At 40.2% G+C, this 25,465-nt stretch overlaps 1 protein-coding gene across 6 annotated transcripts in view; it reads right to left on the bottom strand.

Annotated features, from left to right (window-relative positions):
* LOC112253973 (Golgi-specific brefeldin A-resistance guanine nucleotide exchange factor 1) overlaps nucleotides 1–19,404 on the bottom strand; it is a 115,105-nt gene extending 95,701 nt beyond the window's left edge. For all 6 annotated transcript variants that reach the window (XM_042323515.1, XM_042323517.1, XM_042323509.1 and 3 more), the window contains exons 1-3: nucleotides 19,137–19,404; nucleotides 1,623–1,726; nucleotides 1,117–1,183 (exon numbers count right to left, since the gene is read on the bottom strand). In XM_042323515.1, coding sequence (XP_042179449.1) covers nucleotides 1,117–1,183; nucleotides 1,623–1,718 — 163 coding nt within the window. In that variant the 5' untranslated portion in view covers nucleotides 1,719–1,726; nucleotides 19,137–19,404. The remainder of the gene's footprint in view (nucleotides 1–1,116; nucleotides 1,184–1,622; nucleotides 1,727–19,136) is intronic.
* Between the last annotated feature and the right edge of the window lie 6,061 nt (nucleotides 19,405–25,465).

The raw sequence follows: 25,465 nt of genomic DNA on the forward strand, positions 1-25,465 counted from the left end.
AGGCAGGCCAAAGAACGTGACAATGGACAGTGGTGGCTGAGCTGGAAGAGAGGAGTCTCATGGGACAGGGCACCAACTGCGGCCTAAGACTCCAGTTGAAGATTGTTGCGAAATTATGTCCAACCCGGAATAAAGAGGACTAAGAATTAAAGTATAAAACATTTTTATGTCTGAGTACAAGGAGAAAATTGCCCTGTAGAGGAAATATATTTGATAGTAATAGTACATATTAAGTATTGTCACAACCAAAACCCATCAGAGAAACATAACTAATGTGAACGGATGAATGCTCTTCTTAAATTCAAGGAAATCCAACACAGAGTATATTCCATTTTTTACTGAATTGAGTGTTGTGAGAAGAACTCAGGAGGTACCAGTGTCTTGAAGTGTTGAGCATCTTCCCCTCCTTGAGCAGAGAAGAACACTTGCACAACTTAGCGTAACATTTACCTTCGCCGTCTTGTTCATAATGAGGCACTTGGATAAAAGACGAACAAACAGTGATATCGTTTCAAATGGGACTTCTAAAAATGATTAAGCTGAGTAGTCCCCCGCAGTAAGACATTGGGAGAGATAATATTGACAAACTTGAAAGGCCAGCCCATTTCTCTGTGGAAATCTGCTGCACACCTGATTAAATATGTTCTTACTCTTCAGGCAGGAGAAGGCACTTTGTGATAATCTGAATGTGTTTAGCCTCATGGTCCCGACTGACTGAGGTTTATTCATGTAATGTATTGGCGGAGGGAAAATTGAAAATATGGCTTTCATTTTAAGCTGGTCTTCTTCCATGGACAATGGCAATGATAGTCGTTCTAGTATAACGAACAATTGCTATAAACTTAAAATACTTTCATGTGTTATCATCTCCTCTGTATCGGCATAATAATTTAAGTATGAAATGCTGTTGGGGAGGAAATAAGAGAGAAGATTTGCAAAGAGGGCTAGTGAGGAATTAGTAAAGGAGACTGCTGCAGGTATCTATTTGCGTGTGGGATGACAATTTAGAGATAGGGACTTACCTTAGATATCCACTAATATTCTGTAGTTCTATAGAAAAAAAAGGCCAAATATACACTGCACCATGTACTGTGCTTGCCATTATTAGGTTATTACCTTTCATATTGTTGAGAATCTCTTTCAGGTGGCTGAAACTGTTAAGCAATGGATCTTGTTCCTCATCCTGTACAACAATAAAACAAACAGTACTGGCATCAACAAAAACTCAAGCATGAGAGGACATTGAAGCTCAAAGTGAAACTACTCCATTCAAATGCTGTAGATTTTACCAAATTAACACATTGCCTACAATTTTAACGCAATTACTTTTTTTTCTACTCAGAGTAGCTGCCTATGTAGACTTAAGGTATTAAAGTATTTATGACGATTAGGCCTTAACACTACACAAAAAAAACATTAATGGCAGCACTATGAAAACTATTTCTGCATATCTCTTCTTTTTAATCTTCCTTCCTCTTGTACCAAGTCTGAAACACTCATTCCTTGAGCAGGTAGTTCAACAATTAAAAAAGCTCAACTAAACTGTTGTCTTATATGAAACTAAGCCTTGATTGAGAAATACTATTGTTACAAAAATGGTCTTTAACAAGACAAAAACTTACCAAAGGAGTATGGGTATTCCACCTTGAATTCCTCTTGATGGCACCTACAACAGTACAGATCTCCCCTTGGACAATGTATATATTCTTGTCCACCATCCTGATACCTGAAAAGACCAAAAAAAAATTGATATACATTTTCAGTAGGCTTACTTCTTACTAAAGCAAGTAAATTAATTCATGTAAAATTGCTTGGTAGTCAAGGACCAGCCAGTCAATGGAACTGTCTTAACTGAAATATTTTATCCTACAGCTAAAATCATCAAAAAGCAGCTGTTCTCTGGACACCGCCTCAGACAAATCGGGCAAGCCGAACATTGGTAATATTTGAATAGCAGTTTCTCCATGTACCTTAAAATGGTTGGATTAACCGTTAAGCAGGCCAGAGAAAGGTACTGTAGAAAGATAATATTGTGTGTCTGCAGGGAAATGTTATTTGACTATTGAGACTGAGAGGAGGTCATACGGAGGCAGCATTCTGTTCAAATTCATGATAAGCAGATTCAAAATAATAAGAGATGAATGCTACAGGGTGGTTGGAGTGCTGAAATGCAAGCATTGATAGGCTTAGACTCAGGTGACTTAAATGCAAACAGAAATGTATTATCACTTGTTTCAAAAGTGTTAACTCTCTGTCACAACACATTTAGTGAGGATATAGCAGATTGTGTGGCTCAGTAGAATAACATAAGATTTGCTTTGGTCCTCCAAGGTCTGACTTCACACATAGAGCCATTGCTTGAATCCAAATATGGGCCTGAAGTTGTAAGAATGTAGGTAGCTAGATTATTTAATTTAAATGTAAAATATACCATACAGCGTACAGTTGCTATTGATATGTGGCTTAGGCCATCACCTGTGGCTTGGGCCATTTCCACATTGTGATGTGCTACTGCCTGACTTTAAAATGTAAATTAATATTTTGTGTCACTGACCTACACAAAATAGCCCATAATGTCAAAGTGGAATTATGTTTTTAGAGATGTTTAAAAATGAAATGCTGAAATGTATTATGTAATTGTTATCTCAAGCCTAATAAGTTGCATGGACTCAGTGTGCGTAAGTAATAATGGCATCTAACATGATTATTGAATGACTTACTCAAATTTGTAACCCACACATACAACTACCTTTAAGGTCCCTCAGTCGAGCAGTGAATTTCAAACACAGACTCAACCACACAAAGACCAGCAAGGTTTTCCAATGCCTCACAAAGGGCACCTGAGTAAAAATAAAAAAGCAGACATTGAATATCCCTGAGCGTAGTGAAGTTACTAATTACACTTTGGATGGTGTATCAATAAACCTAGTCACTAGAAAGATACAAGCGCCCTTCCAACTCAGTTGACGGAGAGGAAGGACACCGCTCAGGGATTTCACCATGAGGAAATTGGTGACTTTAAAACAGTTAGAGTCCAATTGCTGTGAGAAAACAGAGGATTGATCAACAACATTGTAGTTACTCCACAATACTAACCTAAACGACAGAGTGAAAAGAAGTAAGCCTGTACATAATACAACGTTTCCTTAACATGCATCCTGCTTCAAATAAGGCACTAAAGTAAAACAGCTAAATTTCACTTTATGTTTGGGGCAAATCCATCATCACTGAGTACCACTTTATATTTTCAAGTTTGGTGGTGGCTGTGTCATGTTATTGGTATGCTTGTCATCGGCATTTAAAGGATAAAAATAAACTGAATAAAGCTAAGCACAGGCAAAAACCTTGAGGAAAACCTGGTTTAGTCTGCTTTACAACAGACACTGGGAGACAAATTCACCTAAAACACATGGCCAAATATAAACTGTTGTTGATTACCAATACCACATTGAATGTTCCTAATGGACTAGTGGTAGTTGACTTAAATCAATGTGTTGTACTAATGTATTTTCTGTTATGGAAAACTATAGTTACACTTCCCTGTTCACTCCATTGAAGCAAAAAAACACTTGCCTTTCAATATAAAAATGAGACCACCAATATACAGCAGGACTCACCTGCTCCTGCTTTCTCCCGTTGTGCTTTTTACAAACAAGCACGTGATTAGCTCAACTGTTCTGGGGAACTACGGTAAGCTTCATAATGTGATAGGTGAATTGAAGAACACAATCTGCTTCATCTCCTAACGTATTGCACAAGTTGACTGCAGGTATTTACTTAAAAAAGGTAGCTACAAATATTCAAATGTGTTGAAAAACTTCCATACCGTTGAAACGATTTATTTGAAAACCCATCTAGTGGCAATTTCCAAATACCGCGGTAAACAGTATATACAGTATACTGCCCAAGCCTAGTTTTAAACCATTTCACTTGCGTTTTATATTGAAAGGCAGTGGTTTTTGCTTCAATAGAGTGATATGGGGTGTGCAACCATTTTTCTTCATGCAAAATACATTAGTGCAGGGTTCTCCAGCCCTGTTCCTGGAGAGACACCATCCTGTATTGTAGGTTTTTGCTCCAACTCCAGTTGTAAATAACCTGAATCAGCTTATCAACAGCTAATTATTAGAATCAGGTGTGATAGATTTGGGTTGAAGTGAAAATTTACAGGACAGTAGCTCTCCAGGAAGAGGGTTGGAGAGTCCTGCATCAGTGCAACACATTTGTCAGAAAATCGTTTTCATCAGATAACAGAAGAGCAAAGCTATTTGGCGTAAGTAAATTAGCTTACAATGAGAAAGGTATTTTTTGAAAAAAACTTTGGAAAAACTACACCCGAGGAAAGTAAGAGAAAAGTAGCCCACACATCAGTCAGAGGCTGTCTTCATGATCTAATGAGGAAGGCAACGATATTTCATCTGAGTGGAGAAGTGCAACTGAAGCACGAAGTCTATTTTTACATCCATTGAGAATGTTCAAATACGTTGAGGAATTATTGTCAATCTTTCCAACTGTTTCTTTTTCGATAACCACATAGCGTGAAAAGGAAAAATGTAATGCTCTGATCCAGTGGAATAAAATAGGCCTACCTGATTACTTCTTATCCCTTGCGCAAATAGACTAAAGCGGTGTCTGTCCCGAGCTCACTGGCAAGGGAAACTGAGGGCCCATAATATGTTGTACAATGTAGCAAGGAGCTTCAGGCTGGACCCAAGATAATAGTTGATACAATGTTTAAAGTTTGGCTACATGGCCTGTCCACAACAATGTGATTTTAAGGACATTTATGTTGTTGTTTTTTTTAAATCAGGTTATTTTCTACCTGTAGGCTGCAATGTTATCATTTGTTGGCTTTGTAGGCAATATTATTTTACGTTTCTATCATTTTCATTTAGATAGAATTTTGATTAACCATATGACAATGATTTTGCGATACAAAGACGATATAAAATAAGTGAAACTGTTCCGCAAAAATGTGCATTTGAAAGCCATAACTGGCATGCAGATCGGTAAATTGGCATTCCACATGAGAAAGTTTGCCGACTCCTCGTGTAGCCTATTACGGGCCACTTCAGAAGAGTAATGGAAGAATCTGAGCGAGTGGTAGGAGGATGGTCAGGAAAGTTTAATATTTTTTTCCTTCTGGTAATCTATTATCTCTGGCTCCCTAGAGTAATTTGTGTCTTATTTCATCAAACAGAAAGCTTAACGCATCAGACAAGCTCAATGCATATATAGTTGATTTTATTAAGACATAGGGTGTCTATAACAGTGCATTTGGAAAGTATTCAGACCCATTGACATTTATGTTACAGCCTTATTCTAAAATTGATCAAATAGTTGTTTTTAAAAAATACCCCTTAATGACAAAGCAAAGAGGTTTTTAGAATGTTTAGCAAATGTAACAAATAGAAAACTGAAATATCACATTAACAAAACTATTCAGACCCATTACTCAGTACTTTGTTGAACTATTCATGGCAGCGATTACAGCCGAGTCTTCTTGGGTATGATGCTACAAGCTTGGCACACCTGTATTTGGCGAGTTTCTCCCATTCTTCTCTGCAGATCCTCTTAAGCTCTGTCAGGTTGGATGGAGAGCATTGCTGCACAGCTATTTTCAAGTCTCTCCAGAGATGTTTGATTGGGTTCAAGTCCGGGCTCTGGCTGGGCTACTCAAGGACATTGAGACGTGTCCCGAAGCCACTCCTGTGTTGTCTTGGCTGTGTGCTTAGGGTCGTTGTCCTGTGAGGAGGTGAACCTTCGCCCAAGTCTGAGGAGCTGAGCGCTCTGGAGCAGGTTTTCATCAAGGATCTCTGTACTTTGCTCTGTTCATCTTTCCCTCGATCCTGACTAGTCTCCCAGTCCCTGCCGCTGACAAAAATGCCAGCAGCATCATGCTGCCACCACTATGCTTCACCGCAGGGACGGTGCGAGGTTTCCTCCAGATGTGACACTTGGCATTCAGGCCAAAGAGTTCAATCTTGGTTTCATCAAACCAGAGAATCTTGTTTCTCAAGGTCAAAGTCATTTAGGTGCCTTTTGGCAAACTCAAAGCGGATTGTCATGTGCCTTTCACTGAGGAGTGGCTTCCATCTGGCAACTCTACCATGAAGGCCTGAAAAAAAGCTGCAGAGAAGGTTGTATTCCGGAAGGTTCTCCCATCTCCACAGAGGAACTCTGGAGCTCTGTCAGAGTGACCATCGGGTTCTTGGTCACCTCCCTGACGAAGGCCCTTCTCCCCCGATTGCTCGGTTTGGCCAGGCGGCCAGCTCAAACTTCATCCATAAGAATGGGGCGGAAGGTAGCCTAGTGGATAGGCCAGTAACCGTTGGGCCAGTAACTGAAAGGTTGCTGGATCGAATCCCCGAGCTGACAAGGTAAAAATCTGTCGTTCTGCCCCTGAACAAGGCAGTTAACCCACTGTGCCCTGGTAGGCCGTCACTGAAATCAGAATTTGTTCTTAAAACCTGTTGGGGCTAGGGGGCAGCATTTTCACTTTTGGATGAAAGGCGTGCCCAGAGTAAACTGCCTCCAACTCTTTCCCAGATGGGAATATATGCATATTATTATTACTGGTGGATAGAAAACACTCTGAAGTTTCTAAAACTGTTTGAATTATGTCTGTGAGTATAACAGAACTCATATGGCAGACAAAAACCTGAGAAGAAATCCAAACAGGAAGTGAGAACTCAATTTTGAAAACGGTGCCATTTGATGTCCATCTTAGATATGGATGAGCATGCACTTCCTAGGGCTTCCACAAGATGTCACTGTCTTTAGATTCTGGTTGTATGATTCTACTATAAAGGAGGGGCTCATAATAGCTCTTTGAGTGGGTGGTCTGGCAGAAAGCCTCGGTCTCATTGCGCGCGGTCACGAGAGAGTGTTCTTGCGTTCCAATGCATTTCTTCAGACAATGAAATTCTCCGGTTGGAACCTTATTGCTGATTAATGTTTAAAACATCCTAAATATGGATTGCATACATCATTTGACTTGTTTCTACGACCTGTAACGGAACTTTTTGAGTTTTTGTCTGGAGGAATTGCTCGTGCTTTTTGAGGATTGAATGCTGGGCTGAACAAGCTAACAACAAGTGGCTAAATGATGGGCTTTTTGGAACTTTATGGAACAAATCATTCATTTATTGTCGAACTGGGATTCCTGGAACTGCCTTCTGATGAAGATATTCAAAGGTAAGTGAATATTTAGTGTTTTTGTAGCTTCTGTTGACGCCAAAATGGCGGCTATTTCTTTGGGTTCTGAGCGCCGTTCTCAGATTATTCTTTTTCCGTAAAGTTTTTTTTGTTTAAATCTGACACAGCGGTTGCATAGAGGATACGTTTATCTTTAATTCTGTGAATAACACTTGCATCTTTTATCAATGTTTATTGTGAGTATTTCTGCAAAATCACCGGATGTTTTGGAATCAAAACACTACTGCATGTAACGCGCCAATGTAAACTGAGATTTTTTATTTATTTATTTATTTATTTATTTATTTATATATATATATATATATTATAATATATATATAATATATATATATTATACACACACACACACACACATTATCGAACAAAACACACAATACATGTATAACATGAAGTCCTATGAGTGTCATCTGATGGAGCTAATCAAAGGTTAGTGATTCATTTTATCTTTATTTATGTTTTTGTGACTGTGAAAAATCGCTGTGTGTGTTTTTGAATTTGGTGGTCATCTAACATAAATATATGTTGTGTTTTCGCTATAAAACATTTTAAAATTCGGACACGATGGGTAGATTAACAAGATGTTTATCTTTCATTTGGTGTATTGGACTTGTTAATGTGTGAAAGTTAAATATTTCTAAAGAAAATGTTTTCAGCTGAATGGGAGGGGGTGTTCCCTTTAGGGAACTCCTTGTGCCCCCTAGCCCCAACAGGCCAAGTTAAATAAAGGTTACATAAAAATTTTCAAGAATGGAGGCCACTGTTTACTTGGGGATCTTCAATCCTGCAGACATTTTTTGGCAACCTTCCCCAGATCTGTGCCTCGACACAATCCTGTCTCGGAGCTCTAGACAATTTCTTCGACCACATGGTTTGGTTATTGCTCTGGCATGCACTGTCAAATGTGGGACCTTAAATACAGGTGTGTGCCCTACCAAATCATGTCCAATCAAATGAATTTACCCACTGGTGCAATTAAGTTGTTGAAACATCTCAAGGATGATCAATGGAAACAGGATGGACCCGAGCTCAATTTCGAGTCTCAGAGCCATTTTTGTCAGAGACAGCCCTTGAATCCTGACTGAAGCCAAGCAGAATTTACAATAAGAAGCACTTTATATGTTACAAAACGCAGCAAGATATTTTTTCTGCATTCTCTCTTTCATTTTCTGAGTGAAAACCGCAAAACCCTGCGTTAACGCGACCCCTGACAATACATGGCTGCTCTTATGGGGCTATCCCTATGCAATTCTCCTACGAAGACTTTTCCTACAATCCCAAAATCTAGGAGAAATGGGCTAGGGACTAAAATATGACAAGCCTAACAAAATAATTAATTGCATGGCAGTCAAATTTTTCAATAAAATGATCATGAAACAGCTTTATATGTTGTGTGATAAGTGACATTTGGGCCGTTCCATGTCATTTCAGCAAGCCATCACACACAATCTCCGGTTGTTCTGAAATCGTTTCTGTTGTTAGAAACACCAGATTAGCATTCCTGCAACATTTAGTTGAACTATGTCCAAAATCATCTAAGTAACCATTGAGGTACACAATCCATTTTTAGATACTTTAGGATGATTTTGACATGAAGCTTTAAAATGCTAACATACAGTTGAAGTCGGAAGTTTACATACACTTAGGTTGGAGTCATTAAAACTCGTTTTTCAACCACTCCACAAAATGCTTGTTAACAAACTATAGTTTTAGTCAGTTAGGACATCTTCTTTGTGCATGACAAGTCATTTTTCAGAAAATTCCAGAAAATGTCATGGCTTTAGAAGCTTCTGATAGGCTAATTGACATAATTTGGGTCAATTGGAGACATACCTGTGGATGTATTTCAAGGCCTACCTTCAAACTCAGTGCCTCGTTGCTTGACATCATGGACAAATCAAAAGAAAATCAGCCAAGACCTCAGAAAATACATTGTAGACCTGTAAGTCTGGTTCATCCTTGGTAGCAAATCCAAACGCCTGAAGGTAACACGTTCATCTGTACAAACAATAATATGCAAGTATAAACACCATGGGACCACGCAGCAGTCATACAGCTCAGGAAGGAGATGCGTTCTGTCTCCTAGAGATGAACGTACTTTGGTGCGCAAAGTGCAAATCAATCCAAGAACAGCAAAGGACCTTGTGAAGATGTTGGAGGTAGCAGGTACAAAAGTATCTATATCCAGAGTAAAACGAGTCCTATATCAACATAACCTGAAAGGCCGCACAACAAGGAAGAAGCCACTGCTCCAAAATCGCAATAAAAAAGCCAGACTACGGTTTGCAACTGCACATGGGGACAAAGATCGTACTTTTTGGAGAAATGTCCTCTGGTCTGATGAAACAAAAAAATAACTATTTGGCCATAATGACCATCGTTATGTTTGGAGGAAAAAGGGGTAAGCTTGCAAGCCGAAGAACACCATCCCAACCGTGAAGCACGGGGGTGGAAGCATCATGTTGTGGTGGTGCTCTGCTGCAGGAGGGACTGGTGCACTTCACAAAATAGATGGCTGCATGAGGAAATAAAATGATGTGGATATATTGAAGCAACATCTCAAGACATCAGTCAGGAAGTTAAAGCTAGGTCGCAAATGGGTCTTCCAAAAGGACAATTACCCCAAGCATACTTCCAAAGTAGGCTTAAGGACAACAAAGTCAAGGTATTGGAGTGAAAAAAAACATTTACCAAATTCACTGAGAATGCAATACATAGGATGAAAAAACAACACTCCAAACCACAGCTCCATACTACTTGTCAGACACAGAGATCTGATACTATAAACTCATTTTTGGGGGAGAGGGGAGGGTCCGTGGGTGGCTTTGACCATATCTTTGGATTCCTCATGTCTAAATCATGCCAGTTGTGGCATATCAAGAAGCTGATTAATAACCTCTTGATTCTAGCCATCCCGGATCTGGGATCGTGAATACAGCCTCAAGCTCATTACCATAACGCAACGTTAACTATTCATGAAAATCGCAAATGAAATGAAATTAATATGCTAGCTCTCAAGCTTAGCCTTTTGTTAACAACACTGTCATCTCAGATTTTCAAAATATGCTTCTCAACCATAGCAAAACAAGCATTTGTGTAACAGCTAGCGTAGCTAGCGTAGCATTTAGCGTTAGCATCAGCAGGCAACATTTTCACAAAAACCAGAAAAGCATTCAAATAAATAATTTACCTTTGAAGAACTTCGGATGTTTTCAATGATGAGACTCTCAGATAGCAAATGCTCAGTTTTTCCTGAAAGATTATTTGTTTAGGAGAAATCGCTCTGTTTGGTGCGTCACGTTTGGCTACCAAAAAAACACGAAAATTCAGTCATCAAAACGCCGAACTTTTTTCCAAATTAACTCCATAATATCGACTGAAACATGGTAAACGTTGTTTAGAATCAATCCTCAAGGTGTTTTTCACATATCTCGTCATGATATATCGTTTGTGGAAGCCTCCTCTCTCCTCTCAATCACTGGATGACTGCGTGCAGCTTGTAGATTACGCACCACTTTAGACAAAGGACACCAGGCGGACCCCTGGTAAATGTAGTCTCTTATGGCCAATCTTCCAATGATATGCCTACAAATACGTCACAATGCTGCAGACACCTTGGAGAAACGACAGAAAGGGCAGGCTCATTCCTGGCGCATTGACAGCCATATAAGGAGACAATGGAAAACAGAGCCTCAAAAATTCTGCTCATTTCCTGTTTGAAGTTTCATCTTGGTTTCGCCTGTAGCATGAGTTCTGTGGCACTCACAGATAATATCTTTGCCGTTTTGGAAACGTCAGAGTGTTTTCTTTCCAAAGCTGTCAATTATATGCATAGTCGAGCATATTTTCGTGACAAAATATTGCGCTTAAAACGGGCACGTTTTTTTATCCATAAATTAAAAGAGCGCCCCCTATATCCAAGAAGTTAAACAGCATGATCATTACAAAAGTCTGGAATAAAGCCCTTTTGGGTGGGCCTGGCACTAAATAATGTTGCAGGAATGCAAATTTTATCTGTTTCTAACAATCAATTTCAGAACAATCAGAGATGGTGGGTGTCAAAATAATCTTGTGCTTAATGAGGTAGAACAACCCATTTACCATTAAACCCAATACTACTACAATTGCGAAACACTATGCCGATATGGACAACCCCATCAAGAGGATCCTCCTGGATCATGTATTTTGGGAGAGAGTGGTAAGCAGCCTGAAACCTATAGCAGTCGCCATTGCACGGATTGAGGGAGACAATGCCATCCTGTCTGATGTTCAGAATCTGCTTGCAGACGTAAAAGAAGAAGTACGTACTGCCCGGCCCACATCACTGTTGCTCCAAGCAGAGGAAATTGCAGTTCTGAAATGCATCAAAAAGCATGAAGACTTCTGCCTGAAGGCCATATACACGGCACCGTACATGTTGGACCCCAAGTATGCTGGCAAGAGCATCCTCTCTGGTGCAGATATCAACAAGGCCTATGGTGTCATCACTACCGTGTCTCGCCACCTTGGCCTGGATAAGGGCATGGTTCTTGGCAGTCTGGCGAAGTACATTTCCAAGCAAGGGCTTTGGGATGGAGATGCAATATGGCAGTCGCGCCAACATCTCTCATCACCTGGTGGAAGGGACTTGGTGGATCTGAGGCTCTTCCCCCTGTTGCTTACATCATCCTCCAAATCCCACCAACATCAGACGCCTCAGAGCGCAACTGGTCCTTGTTTGGGAACACACACACCAAAGTGCCCAACAGGCTGACCAATACAAGGGTTGAAAAATAGGTGGCCAATAGGGCAAATGAGGATTTTTGAGCATGACAACGAGCCATCCTCAACAAGGTTGGAAAGTGACAGTGTAGATGAGGCATCAGAGTCTGATGTTCAAGATATTCAAGAAGTGGACATTGAGGAGGTCCAGGGAGAAGACATGGAAGCCTGAGAGGAAGACAACCAAAGATTTAGTTTCTGGACTATCATTTTATGTTGAAAACATTTTTTGGAGATGGGATGATTTCGCTGAACAACAAAATGGAATATTGATTGATCCCCAATGTTCCATCACATGTGAAGAGTCAACTCATTTAATTAAAGTTAAATTCGTAACTAAATTGTTTTTTAAATTTATTTTGGAAGGATTTAATCATTTGCAATTATGTCTACTTATGATAAGGTAAAATGTTTAAGTTTCTGTCTCCATATGATATGGTAAATATATCCAATGCAAAAAACATCTCAATTTAAATTGTATTAATATTAATTTGTTTTTATTCCCGTTAATTCCCACGGAGAGTTTCCACCTCTGAATATTCCCCAAAATGGTCAACCCTACTTATGACCGAAAATCACTTCTGGACATCTGAACAGCAATTATTCAACCCGAAATGGCCAAAAGATTTTTTTCTTTAACGAGTACCAACGAAGGATATAACGGCTTTCTCGGGAACGGGGCCAAATCCCCATCATTTGCAAAGACGGAGAAAAGGGTTCTGGAGGTCAGGCTGCCTTTGAAAATTCATAGACGAGTGAGTAAACCCCCTCTACCATAAGTCCTATTAGCCAACGTGCAATCATTGGATAACAAAATGAATGAGCGCCGATCAAGGATATCCTATAAACGAGACATTAAAAACTGTAATACCTTACGTTTCATCGAGTCGTGGCTGAACGACATGGATAATATGATAACATGAACTGCAATTAATTGCAAAGTCCCTCTTTGCCATGCAAATGAACTGAATTCCAATCAAACATTTCCACTGCATTTCAGCCCTACCACAAAAGGACCAGCTGACATCATGTCAGTGATTCTCTTGTTACACATGTGCGAGTGTTGACGAGGCCAAGGCTGGAGATCACTCTGTCATGCTGATTGGGTTCGAATAACAGACTGGAAGCTTTCAAAGGAGGGTGGTGCTTGGAATCATTGTTCTTCCTCTGTCAATCTTGGTTATGAGCCGTCATCATTGCTTTGCACAAAAAGGGCTTCACAGGCAAGGATATTGCTGCCAGTAAGATTGCACCTAAATCAACCATATATTGGATCATCAAGAACTTTAAGGAGAGCGGTTCAATTGTTGTGAAAAAGGCTTCAGGGCACCCAAGAAAGTCCAGCAAGCGCCAGGACCGTCTCCTAAAGTTGATTCAGCTGCGGGATCGGGGCTCCACAGTACAGAGCTTGCTCAGGAATAGCAGCATACAGGTGTGAGTTCAGCAGACAGGTGTGAGTGCATCTGCACGCAGTGAGGCGTAGACCTTTGGAGGACTGCTGAGGACTGGGGTAAAGTCATTTTCTCTGATGAATCCCCTTTGCGATTGTTTGCTGCATCCGGAAAAAAGCTTGTCCAGAGAAGACAAGGTGGGTGCTACCATCAGTCCTGTGTCATGCCAACAGTAAAGCATCCTGAGACCATTCATGTGTGGGGTTGCTTCTCAGCCAAGGAGTGGGCTCACTCACAATTTTTCCTAAGAACACAGCCATGAATAAAGAATGGTACCAACACATTCTCCGAGACAACTTCTCCCAACCATCCAGGAACAGTTTGGTGACGAACAATGCCTTTTCCAGCATGATGGAGCACCTTGCAATAAGACAAAAGTGATAACTAAGTGGCTTGGGGAACAAAACATTATTTTGGGTCCATGGCAAGGACCTTAATCCCATTGAGAACTTGTGGTCAATCTTCAAGAGAATTCTGACAAACTCCAAGCATTGATTATGCAAGAATGGGCTGCCATCAGTCAGGATGTGGCCCAGAAGTTAATTGACAGCATGCCAGGGCAGATTGCAGAGGTCTTGAAAAAGAAGGGTCAACATTGCAAATATTGACTCTTTTCATCAACTTCATGGAATTGTCAATAAAAGCCTTTGACACTTATGGAATTCTTGTAATTATACTTCAGTATTCCATAGTAACATCTGACAATAATATCTAAAGATCCTGAAGCAGCAAAATTTGTGGAAATTAATATTTGTCATTCTCAAAACTTTTGGCCACGACTGTATATGGCCATAAGCAAACAGGAAAACAATCATCTAGAGGCGGCGCTCCTAGTGTCTGGGGACTTTAATGCAGGGAAATTTAAATCAGTTATACCTAATATCAACCAGCATGTTAAATGTTCAACCAGAGGGGAAAAAAGTCTAGACCACCTTTACTCCACACACAGAGACACGTACAAAGCTCTCCCTCGCCCTATATTTGGCAAATCTGGCCATAATTCTATCCTCCTGATTTCTGCTCACAAGCAAAAACTAAACCAGGAAGTACCAGTGACTCACTCAATAAGGAAGTGGTCAGAGGACACAGATGCTAAGCTACAGGACTGTTTTGCTAGCACAGACTGGAATATGTTCCAGGATACTTCCGATGGCATTGAGGAGTACACTACATCAGTCCCTGCCTTCATCAATAAGTGCACTGATGACGTCGTCCCCACAGTGACCATACGTACATACCCCAACCAGAAGCCATGGATTACAGGCAACATCCACACTGAGCTAAAGGGTAGAGCTGCCGCTTTCAAGGAGAGGGACGCTAACCCGGAAGCTTTTAAGAAATCCCGCTATGCCCTCCGACGAACCATCAAACAGGCAAAACATCAATACAGGACTAAGATTGAATCCTACTACACCGGCTCTGACGCTCTTCAGATATGGCAGGGCTTGCAAACTATTAAGGACTACAAAGGGAAGCACTGCCGCAAGTCTACCATACAAGCTAAATAACTTCTATACTCGCTTCAATGCCAGCAACACTGAAGCATGCATGAGAGCATCAGCTGTTCCAGAAAACTGTATTATCACGCTCTCCATAGCCAATGTGAGTAAGACCTTTAAACAGGCTAACATTCACAAAGCCAGACGGATTACCAGGACGTGTACTCCGAGCATGCTCTGACCAACTGGCAAGTGTCTTCACTGACATTTTCAACCTGTCCCTGACCGAGTCTGTAATACCAACATGTTTCAAGCAGACCACCATAGACCCTGTGCCCAAGAACACCAAGGTAACCTGCTTCAATGACTACAGACTCATAGCAATCACATCCGTAGCCATTTAGTGCTATGAAAGTCTGGTCATGGCTCACAACACTCTTATCACAGAAACCCTAGACCCACTCCAATTTGCATACCACCCCAACAGAGCCACAGATGATCCAATCTCTATTGCACTCCACACTGCCCTTTCACACCTGGACAAAAGGAACACCTTCGTGAGAATGCTATTCATTGACTAAAGCTCAGCGTTCAACACCAAACCTCATTACTGAGCTAAGGACCCTGGAGCTAAACACCTCCCTCTGCAACTGAATCCTGGACTTCCTGACGGGCCGCCCCCAGTTGGTACGGGTAGGTAACAACATCTGCCATTCTGATCCTCAAGACAGGGGCCCCTCAGGTGCGTGCCCAGTTATCCTCCTGTACTCCCTGTTCCCCCACGACTGCATAGCCAAGTACGACTCCAACACCAAGTTTTCAGATGACACAACTGATCACTGACAACGATGAGACAGCCTATGAAGAGGTTAGCGAGCTGGAAGTGTGGTGCCAGGGTAACAACCTCTCCCTCAACGTGAGTAAGACAAAGGAGATGATTGTAGACTACAGAAAAAGGAGGACCGAGCACGCCCCCATTCTCATCGATGAGGCTGTAATGGAGCAGGTTGAGAGCTTCAAGTTCCTTGGTGTCCACATCACCAACAAACTATCATGGTCCAAACACACCAAGACAGTCATGAAGAGGGCACAACAATGCATATTCCCCCTCGGGAGACTGGAAAGATTTGGTATGGATCCCCAGATCCTCAAAAAAGTATACAGCTGCACCGTCGAGAGCATCCTGACGGGTGGCATCACCGCCTGGTATGGCAACTGCTCAGCCTCTGACCGCAAGGCACTACAGAGGGTAGTGCGTACGGCCCAGTACATCACTGGGGCCAAACTTCCTGCCATCCAGGACCTCTATACCAGGCAGTGTCGGAGGAAGGCCCCAAAACTTGCCAATGCCCCCAAACAATTTCCAAGGACTCCAACCACCCTAGTCATAGACTGTTCTCTCTGCTGTTCTCTTTTGTCTAAAATGACACCCAAATCTAACTGCCTGTAGCTCAGGACCTGAAGCAAGGATATGCATATTCTTGAAGCCATTTCAAAGGAAACACACTGAAGTTTGTGGAAATGTGAAATTAATGTAGGAGAATATAACATTAGATCTGGTCAAATAAGATTTATCTTTGTGTTTTCTTGTGTTTGTTTTTTCATCATTTTCGAAATTAAGGTCACACTATTATTCCAGTTTAGGCACAATTTAGATGTTGGCCACTAGGTGGCAGCAGTGTATGTGCAAAGTTTTAGACTGGTCCAATGAACCATTGTATTTCTGTTCAAATTGTTGTATCAAGACTGTCCACATGTGCCTAATTGATCTATTAATACATTTTAAGTTCATAACTGTGCACTTTCCTCAAAAAATAGCATGGTATTCTTTCACTGTAATAGCTACTGTAAATTGGACAGTGCAGTTAGATTAACAATAATTTAAGCTTTGTATAGTTTACAGCTATACTGTTATTTTATTGTTGCTCCTTAATTTTGTGTTATATTTAAATTTTATTTTCATTAAACTGCATTGTTGGTTAAGAGCTTGTAAGTAAGCATTTCACTGTAAGGTTGTTTTATTTTCCGCATGTGATAAATAAAAATGTACAGTAAATGTTTTGAGCGCTAATAGCGTTTTAAACGTCACTCGCTCTGAGACTTGGAGTAGTTGTTCCCCTTGTTCTGCATGGGTAACACTGCTTTGAGGGTGGCTGTTTTCGATGTGTTCCTGGTTCGAGGCCAGGTAGCGGCGAGGAGTGGGATGGAAGCTATACTGTTACACTGGCAATACAAAAGTGCCTATAAGAACATCCAATAGTCAAAGGTAAATGAAATACAAATCGTATAGAGAGAAATAGTCCTATAATTCCTATAATAAATTACAAACTAAAATTTGTTACCTGGGAATATTGAAGACTCATGTTAAAAGGAACCACCAGCTTTCATATGTTCTCATGTTCTGAGCAAGGAACTTAAATTTTAGCTTTCTTACATGGCACATATTGCACTTTTACTTTCTTCTCCAACACTTTGTTTTTGCATTATTTAAACCAAATTGAACATGTTTCAATATTTATTTGAGGCTAAATCGATTTTATTGATGTATTAAGTTAAAATAAATGTTCATTCAGTATTGTTGTAATTGTCATTATTACAAATAAATTTTAAAAAGTTGTCCGATTAATTGGTATCTGCTTTTTTTGGTCCTCCAATAATCGGTATCAGCGTTGAAAAATCCTAATTGACCTTTACTTCTTACACATTTGCTGAAAGAGAACTGATTCTGTATACTGGTCGTTAGGGCGGGATTGGCATGGGTTGTGGGGGGTCCGTGGGTTGCTTTTGCCAAATTTTGGGGATTACCCCATGTCTTACTCATTAGTAGGAAGACGTTTGCTCCAAATCGGATGTTGGGTGCAATATTTATTGAATATTATCTGAAATCCTATAACTTAAAATGGCCAATTTGAGTGCAATCAATTAGCTTCATTTCTGAGATAAAACTTAAATTCAACTCATTAAAAAGTTTCAGGAATACCAATCTTAACCATTTCAGTACAGAGAATTCCAGAACAATCTGAGACGGTGGGTGCCATGACTTGCTGAAATGACATGGAACGTCTCTAGTAGCCTTTCGGGATAATTCAACCAACTTCTACATTTGGGCTTTCCAAATGCTCTTTGTGACTGACCACCTGCCAAAGTGGCTGGTGAAACAGGGCTCTACAGTGCGACCATTTTACTCACATACACACCTAAATGTTTTGCTGTGCGACATGGAATTTTTATTTAGGAGCAACAGTGCACCTACAAAATTAAGGATTCTAGTTTTAATAGCTCAGATGTTTCATTGTGTTGCTAAATTTCTATGTGTGCACCGACATTTTTCAACTAAGGCGCATATGTGCTCTTTGTAAAAAAAAATGTCAGCCATGTGAAATAGACAGTCTTACCCGCCAATGCCAAAATCCACCCGCATTTGGTGAGTGTTAATTTTCCACCCTGGTCCCATGAATTGAATGGGATTTGTGCCACAAATGCTAAAACGTCAACATGTGGAAACAATGCAAGGGCAATTCATACTTCGTTGCCGTCATACCTTGTTCAAAGACTATTACAGGGTAAGGAAACCAATGTGTCATTTAATAATTTAGGTGAACTATCCCTTTAACACATCTATGGCCCAATTGATAACCTAGCAGCAATATTGCAAGCTAGCTAAATTAGCTACAGGCCTGGCATCTGATGATTAGCAAGGATAGTCCAGATAACTAGCTGGCTAAGTAATAAAGGTCTGCATGTTGGGATTATCACTTGATTTTCAACATGAACAGACAGCGGAATATCAACCAAGAATATTCCTAATACTGCAGGTGAATTAAATTAACACCAATCATGTGATGAATCATACAGGTTGGCAAAGTAGATAAAGTAACGTTCATTGGATTGACACCAATGACGTTGCAATGTAGCTAGCTAGTTAAAGTAGCTAGCTATCTACATAAGACAGCTAACGTTAGCTACATAAGTGGCTTGCTGTATAATTCAATAGCTAGCGAACTGTCATGGCCAACGATTTAGCTAGCATTAACTCATTTTTCTTGGCGAGACAGATAACGTTAGTTACTTAGCTACTTTATCACGCTAACGTAGTTAGGCTCAGTCATACGTTTGATAGGTCGGCTAGCTAGTTATGCCCTAGTTTACATCGTTGACAACACATAGCGTCGGTGTGAAATTAGCCATTACTGGGTTTTTGAAGCATCAGCTAGCAAACTAACATTGCACACAACTTTTTGGATCAAACAGAACTGCGAAAATACCCTACCTGTTAGGAGTTCCAAGATGGAGTCCTGTGCAATTTCAATTGATAAGCTAACTGCCCAACAGTGATGACCAATAATCAAGACATAGGAAAACTACTATATTTTGACATTCCAGTACGTGAGACACATTCAAACCAAAAACTATTAATTCAAAAGGTAGCTATATGGTTCCTAATATACACAAATTAAACACATAAACAGACCGACAATCTGTACTTAGTAAACACACTACGTGGAAAAGCTGGGTCTTCACAACCAAACATGCTGCACTGCCACTGGAATGGTTTGACAGCTCTCTAGGCCAATCGGGTTTGACTGCTCGGTAAAACCAATCAATCTCGATTAAATATAATTATTTTAGCAAAACAATATTGATTCACTCGAAGATATGGGAGTTTTTTTTACGTTTACCATAATTAGTTACATAAATTTATGTTGATCCATAAGCAAATTTTTTTCAGCGAATCCCAGTCACAACAGAACTGAAATCGATGAATCAAAATGGGCAGGACTAACAGTAAGTAGCACGGTTGATTGAGTGTTCGCGATAACGAAAGCATGATGGTCAGCATCCATGGCATTGCAAAAGACTGCAGCACTGGTCAGTTTTTAAAATCTTTGACTGCAGACTAGGCTACATCTCTGCAACCTGATGTAAACAACATTACAAGCTGTTCATTGTAGCCTATGTTTCCAGTACATGTTTGCTTCACCTGTTGATACACATGTATGAAGGTTTTCGTTGAATTTTGTTTCATACAAAATACCGGCCCTGTTTGTGGGCTGGTATGATGAAATCATCATAAAAAAATAAAAAAGTATTTCGGGAGCCAATGTTTCCTTATGCATGTATGGGTGTGCTATTCTTTAGCATTATAACCATTAAGGCACTGTTGTTGGAATAGTGATTTCCATAATGGCTGATGAATCAATAAATAGACCTATTGAAGGTATATGGAGGGAAAACTTTATGTGAAATATCTCAATTAAAATGTAGCCAATATTGCAGCATAAACTTTCATTTTTGTAGAAAATAAAAGCATTTATGTTTCTACATGTCATGTAAAGATCTTGTGGGGTTTTCTATAACTTAGCAAAATGGAATGTAATGTATATCAAAGCCCTTTATCGCTCTGTGTGATATCAGTGGCCTATTTATTCAACATATAACCTGAAATTTGTATTGCTTTGTGTTGAAAACATGCAGCGGTACCTCCTTACAATCAAAGCCCTTTATTTGCCCATTTGCAAAGTGTTTGATCACCTGTGGGGTTTGTGATTACAACATTTCATCTGCAAATAAAGGAACATCATAGACACACCAACCCTACTGAGGCAATAACAAGACAGATATCTTTATGGATGTCAGTCATACACCTGTACATACATGACATTTGTTGTATGCTCAACCAACAGGTTATATTTTGTACAAATTGTTGTGAACCTCTGTCAAAATAGTAAAAATAAACACCTGGAACCTAGATGATAATATTTAATCTACAAAACTAAAATTGTTTAACAGTTTGCACATTGAAACAATGTGTTAATTTATTCATCAAACAGCACAATCATTATTACATAATTATAGACGATGATGTGAAAAAAGTAGGCTTCTTCTCCACTACATGAAATATCTGGATTTCTTTTGATTACACAGACTGGAATATGTTACGGGGTTCATCCAATGGCATTGAGGAGTATACCACCTTAGTCCTTGGCTTTATCAATAAGTGCATCGACGACGTCGTCCCCACAGTGACCGTACGTACAACCAGAAGCCATGGATTACAGGCAACATCCGCACCGAGCTAAAGGCTAGGGCTGTCACTTTCAAGGAGTGGGACACTAATCCGGACGCTTATAAGAAATCCCGCTATGCCCTCCGACAAACCATCAAACAAGCAAAGCGTCAATACAAGACTAAGATTGAATCCTACTACACCATCTCTGACGCTCGTCGAGGTAGAGCTTGTAAACTATTACGGACTACAAAGGGAAACCCAGCTGCGAGCTGCCCAGTGACGCAAGCCTACCAGACGAGCTAAATGCCTTTTATGCTCGCTTCGAGGCAAGCAACATTGAAGCATGCATGAGAGTGCCAGCTGTTCTGGACAACTCTGTGATCACGCTCTCCGTAGCCGATGTGAGCAAGACCTTTTAACATTCACAAGGCCGTGTACTCAGAGCATGCGCGGACCAACTGGCAAGTGTCATCACTGACATTTTCAATCTCTCCCTGACCGAGTCTGTAATACCTGCATGTTTCAAGCAGACCAACATAGTCCCTATGCTCAAGAAAGCAAAGCTAACCTGCCTAAATGACTACCGCCCTGTAGCACTCACGTCAGTAGACATGAAGTACTTTGAAAGGCTGGACATGGCTCATATCATCACCAGCATCCCGGAAATCCTAGACCCACTCAATTTGCATACCGTCCCAACAGATCCACAGCTGACGCAATCTCAATTGCACTCCACACTGCCCTTTCCCACCTGGACAAAAGGAACACCTATGTGAGAATGTTTTTCATTGACTACAGCTCAGCGTTCAACACCATGGTGCCCACAAAGCTCATCACTAAGTTAAGGACCCTGGGACTAAACACCTCACTTCCTGATGGGCCGCCCCTAGGTGGTGAGGGTAGGTAACAACACATCTGCCATGCTGATCCTCAATACGGGGGCCCCTCAGGGGTGTGTGATTAGTCCCCTCCTGTTACTCCCTGTTCACCCACGACTGCGTGGCCAAGCTCGACTCCAACACCATTATTAAGTTTGCTGACGACACAACAGTGGTAAGCCTGATCACCGACAATGATGAGACAGCCTAGAGGGAGGAGGTCAGAGACCTGGCAGTGTGGTGCCAGCACAATACTCTCCCTCCACGTGAGCAAGACAAAGGAGCTGATCGTGGACTACAGGAAAAGTAGGACCGAACATGCCCCCATTCAAATCAACGGGCTGTAGTTGGAGTTGATAGTTTTAAGTTCCTTGGTGTACACATCACCAACAAACTATCATGGTCTAAACACTCCAAGACAGTCGTGAAGAGGGCACGACAACACCTTTTCCACTTCAGGAGACTGAAAAGATTTGTCATGGGTCCCCAGATCCTCAAAAAGTCCTACAGCTGCTCTATCGAGAGCATCCTGATCAGCTGCATCACCGCCTGGTATGGCAACTGCTCGGCATCCAACTGTAACGCGCTACAGAGGGTAGTGCGTAAGGTCCAGTACATCGCTGGGGCCAACCTTCCTGCCATCCAGGACTTACAGAGTATAGTAAAAAATAAAGAAAAACCCTGGAATGAGAAAATAGCAAAAAGAAAAACCCTGGAATGAGTATGTCTCTAAACTTTTGACTGGTACTGTATATACTAGGCGGTGTCAGAGGAAGGCCCAAAATATTGTCCAAGTCATAGACTGATCTCTCTGCTACCGCACAGCAAGTGGTACCGAGCACCAAGTCTAGGTCCAAAAGGCTCCTTAACAGCTTCTACCCTCAAGACATAATACTGCTGAACAATTAATCAAATGGCCAACAGGACAAGTTACATTGACACCCCCACCCCCCTTCTTTGTTTTTACACTGCTGCTACTAGCTATTTATTATCTATGTATAGTCACTTTACCGCTACCTACATGTACAAATTACCTCGACTAACCTGTACCCACGTACATTGACTCAGTACCAGTACCCCTTGTATATAGCCTCGTTATTGTTATTTTATTGTGTTACTTTTTATTTCCTTTTTTACTTTAGTAAATATTTTATTAACTATTTCTTGACCTGCATTGTTGGTTAAGGGCTTGTAAGTAAGTATCTACATCTGTTGTATTCGGGCATGTGACAAATCCATTTTTTATTTGTTTATTTGACTTCATCAAAACTGAAAATATTTACTCAAGATATCTGTGAAGTAATTATAATCTTTATTCATAGTTACCCTATTACAGACTGATAAAACTGATGCCAGATTTTGGAATCAGTTGGCGATGAAACCTTTAGGATGTTTTCCATTGTGGAGTTGGTTATAAGAATTCCTTTGATGTCCTATTTCTCAGGCAATTGAATCTAATTCATTTATAAGTCTTAATTTCAAGGCACTGGTGTGCTTGTGGCGTCATTTGATGGAGTTCAGCATACAGTAACATAGTTTGCCAGGCAGTTGTAAGAAATTAGACAAAATCAGGTTTAAAGGCCTAGTGCATTCAAAAACGTGATATACCTGTCTTTTATAAATATTTCCACACTAGGTGGTTGGAATAATACTGTAAAATTGTGAAAATTATGATAATTCCCTTTTAATGTATGAGCTTTTGAAAAGACTGCCTGAAATTTCAGACTGTTTTGGTGGGATAAAAGTTTTGGCCTGCCTGGTGATATCAACAGGCGGTAAATTGGTTAATAGACCAATAAGAAAGAGAGCTCCAAACCTCTGCCAAATACAGCTGGTTTTCAGTTAGTGGCAGAATTTTTTGGGGTGCATGAGCTACAGAAGGCTAAATTGATCCTTAATGCAAGACTAGTAAAGGCCCACTGCACTACTTTTGTGAGAAGATTATTTTTCTAAATTCAGATTTTTCAGGGGGTGCTGCAGCACCCTCAGCACCCATACTTCCCGTGGCTATGATTAGGGCTGTAATAAGATAGATAACTTAGGCTATTATCAAGGCATTTGTGGCTACAAGCTTTAGACACATTTGGATTTTTGATCATCTGGAAAAAAAACTAATTGAAAGTAAAATGATGACAGATCTTCAAATCCATTAGCTTCTCACTGAGCAAAAACTGGTTGAAACAACAATGTTTCCACGTCATTTCAACAACAAAAAATCTATGTGATGACGTTGAATCAAAGTGGAAAACTGATTGGATTTGCAAAAGGTCATCAACGTAAGGGAATTTGGTCTTGTTTAACCTAAATCCAATAACATAGTGACATTTTTTGTTGATTTCAAGTTGATTTCACGTTAGTTGACAACTCAACCAAATGTAAATCAAAACTAGACGTTGAAATTACATCTATGCCCAGTGGGTTTCGGCAGCGGGTAAATCCAATATGATGAGATGCATTGATTCATGAATGTTGGCAAATTTACCTAAAATGCTGAATATGTATAAGGTACATAGGCCTTCTATATAGTTTTGAATGCCATTGGAAAAATGGTAAAGTACACAGGAATAATTGTTCAGCAGTGTGGGTAAAAAAAAAAGAACATATCGCAAGCTACAATTTAGATTTCAAATAGGCACATTCTTCTCTTGTCCTCTACCTTGCAACTCTTCCCTGGGTCCTTGGTGTACAAGAGATGTGTTGTCTGTACATATACCTAGTAAAATAATGGTTAATAAACAACTCTAAAGGTGCCCCATAAAATTAGCTTTTGTATTTTCCGGAATTTTGTTTTCTCTGTTTTATTTTTCCTGGGTTCAGTTTTTTTAAGTGTTTTACTCTCAATATTAGAATGATTCATAGAGAACAATGAAAATGGATGTTCTGAGTCCATGTCATGCTTAAATCACATCAAAAGAACAATTTTGAGTTCTGGGAAAAAAAGAGAAAAAAAATATATTTAAGTGTAATTCCCCTTTAATTGTGCATTAAGCGAGAGAGGAATGTGTTGGTCTAGCGATGTTTTTGCTGTTAGGCTTACTGCTGCTCCTTACAAAAAAGTTATACAGTAATCCTGCAGGAATTCAAACCTTTGTGAAGGAATTGTGCAGTTGTCCTGCACGAATCCTGTAGGATTGACAAACTCCTGCAGGAAAAGTCCCTGATGCTCCTGCAGGACACCTGCAGAAGTTTGACAGAAATTATGAAAATACTCCACAAATATGACAATTTCTGCAGGGTATTCCTCCAGGATTTTCCTGCAAGATATGGCAATTCCTGTACGACCATGACAATTCCTGCAGGAAACCTGCAGAATTGTGGCCCAATGAATATCAAAATCCTGCAGGATATGGCAATTCCTGCATGACCAAGTACATTCCTGCAGAAATCAAATAAAAATCCTGCACTATGGCTGGAAGACAGATAGATAGTTTAAAGTACTGCTAATATTCATTCTTAATTATTGTTATTTTTTACAGGTAATGAGTCAGAGAAACATACTAAAACTATAACAAATATGAACATTTTATAGGGTAGCATAGTTATTTTTTTCTGTGTTGTGTTTGCAGAATCTTTTTTTCTGAGTAAGAATGTGGATTGTCCTACATGAAATGTTATTGGTGGACTATCTGCATAATTCCTTTAAGAATTGACCTAGAGGAAAGTGGCCCCAAAATTCCTGTGTGATTTTTTTGTGCAGGATTCCAGTAGGAG

This window comes from Oncorhynchus tshawytscha, linkage group LG01 (genome assembly GCF_018296145.1).
Source record: "Oncorhynchus tshawytscha isolate Ot180627B linkage group LG01, Otsh_v2.0, whole genome shotgun sequence".
Lineage (NCBI taxonomy): Eukaryota > Metazoa > Chordata > Actinopteri > Salmoniformes > Salmonidae > Oncorhynchus > Oncorhynchus tshawytscha.